Source organism: Chiloscyllium plagiosum, unplaced genomic scaffold (assembly GCF_037043375.1).
Source record: "Chiloscyllium plagiosum isolate Xiang-an unplaced genomic scaffold, Cpla_swu_hap1 HiC_scaffold_34, whole genome shotgun sequence".
Classification (NCBI taxonomy): domain Eukaryota; kingdom Metazoa; phylum Chordata; class Chondrichthyes; order Orectolobiformes; family Hemiscylliidae; genus Chiloscyllium; species Chiloscyllium plagiosum.
In genome coordinates this window covers 34,269,851-34,282,412 of record NW_028270172.1, presented here as the reverse complement: position 1 = coordinate 34,282,412, position 12,562 = coordinate 34,269,851, and the positions used below count along the sequence as shown (strand labels likewise).

Sequence of the window (12,562 nt, the reverse complement as noted above, 5' to 3'; positions counted from 1 at the left end):
ATAACAGTTTTCACTTTTTCATGTTCTCTTATAGTCATAGAATCATACAGCACGGAAACAGACCTTTCTGTCTAACCATTCCATGCTGAACGTAATCCCAAACTAAACTAGTCCCACTTGCCTACTCCTGGCTCATATCCCTCCAAACCTTTCCTATTCATGTACTAATCCAACTGTCTTTTAAACGTTGTAATTGAACCCACATCCTCCTCTTCCTCAGGGTATATTTTGTGGTAAGCATAAATTCTGCAAGAGAGACGGTTCGCACCTTAATAGGTTAGGGACCAGCATTCTGGCAGGCAGGTTTTCTACTGCAGCACTGCTACATTTAAACTAAGTAGTGGGGGGGGGGAGGGGACAAACTGGATGTTTAAAAAGGAAATTGAAGGGAAAGTTAGAACAAGAGAAGTCAAGAAAGACAACTGTATTAACGAGGCAGAAAACTCGGAAAGGGATCATGCTGTAAGGTTGAGTGAAATAGGGGTTGATGGGAAGGGTGAGAGCAGTAACAAATTAAAAATACTATACATGAATGCACGAAGCATTAGACAAAAGATGGATGAGCTTGAGGCTCTTTTGCAATTGGCAGATACGATATTGTGGGGATAACTGAGACGTGGCTTCAAGTGGACAGGGCCTGGGAAATGAATATTCAAGGCTCCACGTGCTATCGTAAGAACAGACTGACGGGCAGAGGGGGTGGGGTGGCCTTGTTGGTAAGGGAGGATATTCAGTCCCTTGCGCAGGGGGACCTAGAGTCAGGGGATGTAGAGTCAGTGTGGATAGAGCTGCAAAAAGACTCTCTTGGAAGTCATCTACAGGCCCCCAAACAGTAGTCTGGATGTTGGATGTAAGTTGAATCAGGAGCTGAAATTGGCCTGTCGTAAAGATGTTACTACAGTTGTTATGGGGGATTTTAACATGCAGGTAGACTGGGAGAATCAGGATGGTATTGGATCTCAAGAAAGAGACTTTGTGGAGTGCCCTAGAGATGGATTCTTAGAGCAGCTGGTGCTGGAGCCGATCAGGGAGAAGGCAATTCTGGATCTGGTATTGTGTAACGAACCAGAATTGGTCAGAGATCTCGAAGTGAAGGAGCCATTGGGAAGTAGTGACCATAATATATTAAGCTTCAATCTGCAATTTGAGAGGGAGAGGGTACAGTCAGAAGTGACAGTACTTCTGTTGAATGAAGGGAACTATGGAGCTATGAGGGAGGAGCTGGCCAAAGTTCAATGGTGCAATACCTTAGCAGGGATGACCGTGGAGGAACAATGGCGGATATTTCTGTATAATGCAGAAGTTGCAGGATCAGTTCATTCCTAAAAGGAAGAAATATCCTAGGAGGAGGCATGGGCGGCCGTGGCTGATGAGGGAAGTTAAGAAACATATAAAGTTAAAAGAGAAAAAATATAACATAGCAAAGATCAGTGGGAAAACTGAGCACTGGGAAGCTTTTAAAGAGCAACAGAGGATTACTAAAAAGGAAATACGCAGAGAAAAAATGAGGTACAAAGGTAAATTGGCCAATAATATAAAGGAGGAAAGTAAAAGCTTTTTTAGGTATGTGCAAGGCAAAAAAATGGTTAAGACTAAAATTGGGCCCTTGAAGACAGAAACAGGGGAATATATTACGGGGAACAAAGAAATGGCAGAGGAATTAAATGGGTACTTCAGATCTGTGTTCACTGGGTAAGACACAAGCAATCTCCGAGGTAACAGTGGCTGAAGGACCTGAACTTAAGGGAATTTATATTTGCCAGGATTTGGTATTGGAGAGACTGTTAGGTCTGAAGGTTGATAAGTCTCCGGGGCCTGATGGTCTGCATCCCAGGGTACTGAACGAGGTGGCTCGGGAAATCGTGGATGCGTTGTGATTATTTTCCAGAGTTCGATAGATTCGGGGTTGTTTCCTGAGGATTGGAGGGTGGCTAATGTTATACCACTTTTTAAGAAAGGTGGGAGAGAGAAAGCAGGAAATTATAGACCAGTTAGTCTGACCTCAGTGGTGGGAAAGATGCTGGAGTCTATTATAAAGGATGAAATTACTGTACATCTGGATAGTAGTAACAGGATAGGACAGAGTCAGCATGGATTTATGAAGGGGAAACCATGCTTGACTAATCTTCTTGAATTTTTTGAGGATGTAACTCTGAAGATGGACGAGGGAGATCCAGTGGATGTAGTGTACCTGGACTTTCAGAAAGCTTTTGATAAAGTTCCACACAGGAGGTTAGTGAGTAAAATTAGGGCGCATGGTATTGTGGGCAAAGTACTAGATTAGATTGAAAATTGGTTGGCTGATAGGAAACAAAGGGTAGTGATAAACAGCTCCATTTCGGAATGGCAGACAGTGACAAGTGGGGTACCGCAGGGATCCGTGCTGGGACTGCAGCTTTTTACAATGTATGTTAATGATTTAGAAGATGGTATCAGCAATAACATTAGCAAATTTGCCGATGATACAAAGCTGGGTGGCAGGGTGAAATGTGATGAGGACGTTAGGAGATTACAGGGTGACCTGGACAAGTTAGGTGAGTGGGCAGATGCATGGCAGATGCAGTTTAATGTGGATAAATGTATGGTTATCCACTTTGGTGGCAAGAACAGGAAGGCAGATTACTACCTCAATGTAATCAATTTAGGTAAAGGGGCAGTACAGAGAGATCTGGGTGTTCTTGTACACCAGTCAATGAAGGCAAGCATGCAGGTACAGCAGGCAGTGAAGAAGGCTAATAGCATGCTGGCCTTCATAACAAGAGGAATTGAGTATAGAAGCAAAGAAGTGCTTCTGCAGCTGTGGCCCTGGTGAGACCACACCTGGAGTACTGCGTGCAGTTCTGGTCTCCAAATTTGAGGAAAGACATTCTGGCTATTGAGGGAGTGCAGCGTAGGTTCACGATGTCAATTCCTGGAATGGCGGGATTACCTTACACTGAAAGACTGGAGCGACTGGGCTTGTATACCCTTGAGTTTAGAAGACTGAGACGGGATCTGATTGAGATGTCTAAGATTATGAAAGGATTGCACACTCTGGCAGCAGGAAACATGTTTCCACTGATGGGTGAGTGCCGAACCAGAGGACACAGCTTAAAAATACGGGGTAGACCATTTAGGACAGAGATGAGGAGAAACTTCTTCACCCAGAGAGTGGTGGCTGTGTGGAATGCTCTGCCCCAGAGGGCAGTGGAGGCCCACTCTCTGGATTCATTTAAGAAAGAGTTGGATAGAGCTCTCAAAGATAGTGGAATCAAGGGTTATGGAGATAAGGCAGGAACAGGATACTGATTAGGAATGATCAGTCATGATCATGTTGAATGGCGGTGCAGGCTCGAAGGGCTGAATGGCCTACTCCTGCACCTATTGTCTATTGAAGCTCATTCCACACTTGAACCAACCTCTGTGTAAATATTTGCCCCTTTAAATCTCTCTCCTCTCACCTTAAAAAATGCCCCCCCACCCCATTGTTGAAATCCCCCATCCTAGGTAAAAGAAAACTACCATTAACTTTAGCTATACCCCTCATTATTTTATAAATTTCTGTAAAGTCGCCTCTCAACCTCCTCTGCTCCAGTGAAAAACGTCCCAGCCTGTACAGCCTTTCTTTATAACTCAAACCTTCCATACCTAGAATTATCCTGGCAAATGTCTTTTGAAACCTCTCCAGCTTAATACTATCCTTCTGATAACTGGGTGACCAGATCTGGATGTTGGATAGTGATTGAAATCTCCTGAGTGAATAGTAACTTTGAGAGATGAGTGAGGGGGAGGGTGGGGGGAAGAGGAAGTGTGGGAAGTGAGAAAGCTGTACTCAAACGTAAAAAGCTTACAAGGACAGTGTAAAGGAGAGTTCTACATTGAAAGAGCACAATCTGATGAACAATAATTGCTTGACTGTAAGGTGAGAACTGGGCACTGTAATTCCCCACCTCACTATTATTGTCCAGGTGGGGGATTAACCCATGTGCAGTGAAGATTCCAGGAGCAACAAGCATGCTTCAAAATGAGTCATCAAGCGGATTAATCTATAATGTAAGACTGCTTGCGTCCTAAGCAATAGAGCTAGCATGAGATCTTGTAGTTAACAGTTTTGTAACTACCCTTTGCAGTCCTGCCACATGCCGCTGTGTATTGTGATAATTAAGTGTCTTAATGGAGGACGTTTCACTTGCGAAGGAATAACCTGCTTGCTCATATTCTGTTTGAGTTCCATTAGGGCCATTCAGATCTTAATCTTATTGCAACTTTAATTCAGACAGTGACAAAAGAGTTGAACTTTGGAGCTGTGGTTAGAATGCCTTCAACATTAAGGCATAATTTGATTAAGTATGACATTAAGGAACAACAGAAAAATAGCCACTGGGAGAAAGCTCTCCATTGGTTGGAGTCATAAGTAACCGAAATTAAGATAATTACGGCTGTTGCATACCAATTGTGTCAGACTCAGTAAATCACCGCAGGAGGTATTGGATATTTTCTAATAAACCTATTCAGAGATGTTATTCCACATTTCTGCAGCAGGTGTGACTTGAAACCTGGACTTTCTAGCTCAAAGGTTACAGACACCACTGTATCACAATAACTCAAATATCTTTGTTGTATTTTTGATTGACTTCAGCCTTGGACTGGTCAATAGCATATAACATCGCCTTGCCCTTGTAAATAACATTCTCCACCAAGACAGAGTCCAACCACTCACCTTGATCTTTATTGACTTAGCTTTATTGTCATGTACTCAAATGGGTACAGTGAAAAGTTTATCAGTCGCCACTTACACCGCCATTTACAAGTTACCTAGGTACAGCTTCAGTTACAGATTATTTACAGTGTAACAATGTCATCAGCACTGCGCCAATCTTTGGGTACAATCCTCAACCATAGATGAGAGAAATGAAGAAAAAAGTTATAGCTGTACACTTTATATCTTTGGGCCAGAAAAACAAGAAGCAAGTTGAAAAGACAGGCATCACAGTCTCTCCCCAAGGGCTGTCTGCAGTAGACCAGTGCAGGAGTCCTCCATGTAGTCTGACTGCTGGCTGTGGCCACACTCTATCCTGGGCTGTTGCGGCCGCGCCCTGCTCCGGGCCACTCGTCACTGGCATCCCCATTTCGGGGTCAGATGTCTGATGCCAAGAGAAGGGAGGGGGAAAGAAATGGGCAGAGTGGATGAGCTCCAGCTGGAGCATCCTACCATGCAGTCATCTTATGTTCAATGAAGTTGTCCTCATTGAATCCCACTATAACATTCTCTGGGATAGCATTGATCAGAAACTGAATTGGAGCCAACAAAACAAATACTTTGGGGAGTTAGGTTGCAAATTATGTCCAATATACATATTACAAGTTAGGTTTGTGATGGAATATTCTTTACTTGCCTTGATGACTACTGCTACAACAATTCTTGAAGCTTGACACAACTCCCAGAACAAAGCTATCCATGAGAGGTGGTGACAGAATTGTGCCTTTTGGCCTATCAAATTTGCTCCAGTGTTCAATGAGATCATAGCTGATCTTTCCTGCTTTATCCCATAACCCTTGGTTCCCTTACTGATTAGAAATCAAACTATCTCAGCCATGTATATGCTTGGCAACCCAGTCTTGACAGGCTTCTGCAGTAAAGAATTCCAAAGATTCATTACCCTCTGAGAGAAAATTATTTCTGCCCCCTCTGTCTTAAATAGGTGACTCCCACAATGACAGTGTATTCTCTGGTCCTTGACTGTCCCACAAGGGGAAACAACACTCTTCCTACCATCTTTACTCAGTGACAGCAGTGTATACCATCTACAAGATGTATTGCAGCAACTCACCAAGGCTCCTTTGGCACTTTCCAATTCACAACCTGTACCATCACTAAGGGCAGTTGCATGGGAAAGCAACCAACTACAAGCTACATGCTGTCTTGATTTGAATTTTTTTTTTGCTGTCTCCTCACTGTCATTGGATCAAAGTCATCAAACTCACTTTCTGAAAGCACAATTGGTGTATCTAGTTCACATTTTCTCCAGTGGTTCCAGAAGGTGGCTTGCAGACATGGCCTCTGTTAATGGTCTGGAGACAGAGTTTTAAATCTCTGCAGAAGGTGGGTAAATAAATCTAAAATTGGAAGCTAATTTCAGCCCACATACCAGGATATATGGTGTTTGTGATTTACAAATGTCTGAATTGCAAATGCTCGTATTTGGAACGCAATCCCATACAGGTGTCTAATTTTGAAGATCTGACATACAAGTGTTTCCTATATTTAAGAATGGCTGTTCTATGTTGTTCTGCATTGTTCTGAGTTGCATACAAATTGACTTGTGAACAGGCCCAAGAATGGAATCCATTCATAATTTATATTTAAAACCTGAATTTACAACACCAGCAGTAAAAACTTTGATTTGGAGAGCATGTTCAATGTAGCAAAACATCCCAATTCATTTCAAAGTCAGAATCAAATACTGTCCTGAAGTAAGATAATAATTTGAAGCATTTTGAATGTGTAAATTTTCAGGAGACTTTCGAAGATCCATTTGTTGACATGGAGCAACGTCAAGTTCTTTAGGGACTGCTAAAGCTTTGGCATCTGGCAGAGCAGAAGGGCATTCACTGCATAAACCAGGGTTAGGAGAGCAGTGGCATAGAACACAAGGAGATCATAGGAATTCATGGAAGTGAGAGAATAGAGAGACTAGAAACTGCAGTTAAGATTTTGAAGACATACGCTAGGGCCAGTAGCATGTATTCCCAATAGGGTTTGGTGAGGACAAATGATGGGCTATGTGATGCTTTGTGTATATGCATTTTTGTTAGTTTAATGTAAGATATGACCATTGCTTGTGAGGCAAGTTCGTATTGTCTGTCCATCGGTCGACCATGAGAATATGGTGGTAAACCATCTTGAACTTCTGTAGTGAAGAGAGTGATGTATATCCAAATCGAAGTCCAAGTAATTTTGGATTATGACTTATTTGGGAATTTGGTGCTGTCTCAGTAACCTGGGGAGTAGAATTCTGGTTATCATTAGAACCCATGTAGGGTCAAAATTTACTCAGCTGCTGAAGAGGACTATACCAAAAGTTGATTCTGGAACTGAAATGCAAAAAGCTAGATTTAGTGGATGAAGGTCTGACATGCAAATTGACATAGTTGATATTTCAGGAGTGAAATAAAGACTGGGTATGGAGTTTGAATACTAATTTAATTCCAAAAAACAGTACAAGGAAAATTTCTATACTTGCATGGCTACTCTGTGAAGTGATTGTTGCTAGAACTAAGAACAAGTTGGTTGCTTGGAGAGGCCCACAAAGAAGGTGTTAACTTTTGAACTCCATCAAATCTGACTTATCGTGTTTAAAGCATGTATTTAATAAGTTCAGTGATTCTACAGTCTCCTTTCAACCCCTGAAGCTCAATTGGTAATGTAATATAGTTTGATAAGTTAGTTTCCTTTGCCTGTATTGTGTACTTTGGCAGCCTGAGAAATGTCGACAATTTAATTTTAATTAGAGTGAAAATGGTCTTTTGAAACTTTTTTTCAACTGGGTTAATTTTACTTGCATTCATGCAATCTTTGGAAAAGATGATGGCTTTGTGAGAAGCAGATGAAATTTTAAAAATCAATGAACAAAGCTTAACTAAAGGCTAACATATGTACATCTATATTTCTTAGCTACTTTAGTAAGTGAGGTAGAACAAATTTCAAACTGTTGAATTGTTTGCTGGTTTATCTGTATGGTGGAATTTCTGGATTGGGTAATCTTTTGAAGTTTATACTGTACAAAGTGATTAATAATAAAATGCTGGCTTGACAGGGCAGAATACCCTGGAGATGCTGACACTGTAATGGTTAAAGGATAATTACTAAGAGAATATTTACAGCTTAAAGCTTAGCAGCTCCTTGAAATGACAAGTCTCTGTGGAACAAAAGAAATTACTTTAAATTGCAAATATTTCCTGACCTAGAAGGCATAGCATTTCATTGAATAGATGTGGTTTATATCAGAAACATTCCTTTTTTTAAAATTTTAGACACTGGTAGCATGCTGGTCATACAACTGTGCTGTCAATAGCCTTTTTAAAACATTTCAGTGTAATGTGAGGAAAAAATATTTTATTGAATAGTTTATTATATTATTATACTAACTCTTTAATGCTAGAATATTTTAACATTTGTTAAATGCTTATTGTAAGCGCTACTGTTTAGATAAACCTATATCTATTATAAAATTAAATTTGAACATCTAATGTAATTTCTTTTGCCTTTTTTTGTGTTTCTTTTCTTAAACAGGTAATGATATTGATCCACCCGTATTGCCTGCACACTCATGGAAACCGGCGTCCCCGCCACCTCTGCAGGCAGTGAGCACTGTCGAGTCTAAAACTCCAACTGGAAGGAGAGAACGTTTTGCAAACCTTGCTGCAACAATTAGCTCCTGGGACGATGACTTGAGCCATCCGACGATAAAGCAAAACAAACCGCCAGGACAGCCTGGTACTGCTTGTTTACCAATTGTTTCCGCAGCAAACAGAGCTGCAGACTACAGTAGCAGTGTTAAACAGCAAGAAATAACGCATCCTCAAAGAACTGTAGAAAGCACAGTTAATAAAGCTATCGTTACAGTGTCACAGGTAGGTGAAGATATTAAACAAAAGACTCAAAATTACTAATAATGAACTGTTTCTCATCCTTTTTATTATTTTGAATATATTCTACTTTGCTAATCCTGTGGAGTTTGCCATTAACTGTTATCCTGTAAAATCAAAGTACATATTTCTACCCTTAGCTAATAAGCCTATATCTTTTCTTAATGTCCTCATGAGAATTTTTATAGACAGTTTGTTTTTTTATTTGAATACCACTGGTATGCTATGTTATTTTCTTGGCCAGGGAACATCTTATAGTTTGTTTCTTCTCTGCCCCTTCAAATTTCTACCACGACTGTCATGCCTCCTGCTGAAGCACTGTTTCATTGGTATAAAAACAGAAAATACTGGAAATACACAGCAGGTCAGTCAACAAGGATCAACCAAGTTAATGTTTTAAGTGAATGACCCTTCTAAAGAAATTTGTTGCTGCAAATGGCCTTCCAGATCACTGCCTAAAATGGTCTTTTTCTTTTGAAGTATGTATCCCTAGCAAATGAGCGTAGAATGTCTTTAAGTAGGGTTGAGTTACCCACTTTATTGAAACTGAAATTATCCTCTCCAAAATACTGACAGGAAACATTAGATAGTGATCAAGGTTGACGTTTGAGTTTTTTAATTTAATAGTTTATTTGTGACTGCTACGTTTAAGTTCATAACTTGAATGTGGTCTATTGTTATCATGCTAGGGCTGATTCCATGGTGACTTCAGTAAATCAGATACTAGTAGACCTCGAGTATAATCTTAAAAGTGCAAAATGACTTAGAATGTTGGTGCAGATTATTGGATATCTGACACTTTCTAAAAATGTATTCATTCATGGGATGTGAGTGGCTAGTTCGTCATTTATTGCCCATCTCTAATTGCTCTTGAGAAAGTGTTGCCCATGGTGCTCTTAAGGATAGTATTCCAGAATTTTGACCCAGTACCCAGAAAGAATGGTAATATTGTTCCAAGTCAGGATGGTGTATCTCTTGAGCAATGATATTCCAATCTATCTGCTGCCCTGGGTTTGGAAGGTACTGCCTAAGGTGCCTTGATGAGTTGCTGCAGTGCATCTTGTAGGTGAAATACAATGCTGCTACAATATATCAGTGATGGCATGATAGCTGATGTTAATCAGTGAAGTAATGCCATTAAATTTCAAGAGAAGATGGTTAGATTCTCTCTTCTACAAGTCAATAATAATCTCTCAAGAATGTAGAATGAATATTATTTATCACTTAAGTCAAGATCCATATGGACATTTGTGTCAGTATCTGAGGAAATTTTTTAGATTAGATTAGATTTTAGATTAGATTAGATTACATTACAGTGTGGAAACAGGCCCTTCGGCCCAACAAGTCCACACCGACCCGCCGAAGCGCAACCCACTCATACCCCTAACCTAACACTACGGGCAATTTAGTATGGCCAATTCACCTGACCTGCACATCTTTGGACTGTGGGAGGAAACCGGAGCACCCAGAGGAAACCCACGCAGACACTGGGAGAACGTGCAAACTCCACACAGTCAGCCGCCTGAGGCAGGAATTGAACCCCGGACTCTGGCGCTGTGAGGCAGCAGTGCTAACCACTAGGCCACCGTGCCGCTCACAAATTATGGTGAACATTGTACAATCATCAACAATCGTCCTCCTTCTGGACTTTGATGGAGGAAAAATCATTCATGAAGGTGGTTGGGTCTTGGACACTACTCTGAGAATCGGCTACGATGATATCCTGGAAATGAGATGATTGACCTTCAATAATCACAATTATCAGACCATGGAGTTATCCCTATTTCTCTTTGACTTCAGATTCCCTAGGGTTTCTTGATGCTACAACCAGTAATGCTTGCCTCACCCCTTAAAAACAGCTCTCTTGTCTATGTTTAGTCAAAGACTGTAATAATATCAGGAGGCAAATGATCCTGCAGAATCCAAACTGCCTCAGGGAGCAAGTCATTGCGGAGCAAGTACAACTAGATAGAAGGAACTGTCAACGGTACTATCAATTTGCTGATGAGCGTAGATTGATGGATGATAATTGGCTGCGTTAAATTAATCATTCTTTTAGTCAATGGGGCGTATCTGGGAAACTTCCCAAATTGCCACGGAGATACATGTTGTAGCTGCACTGGAACAGCTTACTTAACGTCATAGCTAATCCTGGAGTACGTATCTTTAGGATTATTGCTGAAATTTTTTTAAGGGCCCATGACCGTTGCAGAATCCAGTGCCTTTAGCTTTTTCTTGACATTATGTGATGATTATGAACACTTCAACCTCGTCTTTTCCATTGATGTATGGAGCTCCTCTATTTGTGGAGTCTTCTTTTTCTGTTAATTGTCCCGTTCATTGTGATGTATAAGTTTGGAAAGTGCAGTACAAGTTCAGGTTGCTATATGGTCAGTTCCTAGTCTGAAGCAAAGCACCGATGCCTTTTTTTTTAGAAAAAAATTAGAGGTTTTTAGCTGAGGTCTGGCACATTGAGTTTAATTAGAGCAGATCTCCAGAGATTGTTGTGATGTGGGAAACTTAAGTGAAAAAGAAAATCAATTTATTGACAAACCCATATTAAAAAGTTGCAACCATTTATTTGGGCACAATTGCAATTTAAAGTTTGTTTTGTAAATCAAATTTGAAGAAAGATTCTGATAGGTTTGCATTTCAGATTGTGCATTTACATAAATTCTGCTGATTTATTCTGGTTAATCTGTTTTATCAGGGAGTAGATAATTTGCCCAAAGAGCTCAGTCCAAAGATAATTGAAGAGCCCAAGTCACCAGTACCTGAAAAGACTCTTGCCCAAGAAAAAATTCAGCTTAGTCCAAAGAAAACTGAAGCCAAATCAATATCAGCAAAAGGGGCAATTACTCCGCATCAGATCCAGTGTAAAAATCAACAAACCAAACGGTCAGCATCCCAGGTTCAATCTAGAGACACTCTCACTACTCCAGGTAAGCTTCACAAGAATTATTAGGATGTAGATGAGCAGGACAATGTTGATGGAGCAAATCTCTCCAATTATTTTAACCTTATTTTAACCCTTTTGGCACTTGAGTACTTAAAATAGGTTTCTGCTATTTTAACTGATCTTAACATTCCACATCTGCAGAAAAACCATTTAGATTGCCCCAATTGCTCTCCTGTATTTTCTTCAGCACAGCTGGAGATCACATCTAGGATCTGCCAATCCATTGAACATTGAATAGAAACTTTGCTTGCAGTCATTTTGGTCTGGGCCAAACTGGCTATTGGAGAAAGATAGGAAGTGAGGACTGCAGATGCTGGAGATCAGAGCTGAAAATGTATTGCTGGAAAAGCGCAGCAGGTCAGGCAGCATCCAAGGAACAGGAGAATTCACGTTCCTGAAGAAGGGCTTATATCCGAAACGTCGATTCTCCTGTTCCTTGGATGCTGCCTGACCTGCTGCGCTTTTCCAGCAACACATTTTCAGCTATTGGAGAAAGATAGACTTAGTGCCTTATTTAATTTAAGTTCTTTATTCATATATTTCCATGCATTGTTAAATTCAGGATTGATACTGCAAATTTCTCATAATAAATGAACAATCATTTGTTTAAAAAATGCATGATTTGTAATCTCAATGCTTTTCTTTTTAAAACAAAAAAATGATTCCTGCACTTGCTGTTAAAGTATCCCTTATCAAAATTGTTATTGCTGTGGAAAACGATGTTTGAGACAAACCAAACATTTGGAAGATTGCATGTACTCTGACAATTGAGTCTCACATTTAAATGTACAACACAGTACAGGCCCTTTCACCCTCTATGTTGTGCCGATCTGTGGAGCCTACCTAACTTACACTATTCCGTTTTCAAACTTCTGTTTATCCAATGACCATTTAAATGCCCTTAAAGTTGGCGAGTCTACTCCTGTTGCAGGCAGTGCGTTCCATGACCCTACTACTCTGAAGAAACTACCTCTA

General features: G+C 40.4%; 1 protein-coding gene across 5 annotated transcripts in view; it reads left to right on the top strand.

Moving 5' to 3' along the window:
* Positions 1 to 12,562, top strand: part of anln (anillin, actin binding protein) — a 105,488-nt gene that overhangs the window by 19,233 nt on the left and 73,693 nt on the right. For all 5 annotated transcript variants that reach the window (XM_087978598.1, XM_087978594.1, XM_087978596.1 and 2 more), the window contains exons 4-5: positions 8,273 to 8,613; positions 11,339 to 11,570. In XM_087978598.1, the coding sequence (XP_087834724.1) occupies positions 8,273 to 8,613; positions 11,339 to 11,570 (573 nt within the window). The remainder of the gene's footprint in view (positions 1 to 8,272; positions 8,614 to 11,338; positions 11,571 to 12,562) is intronic.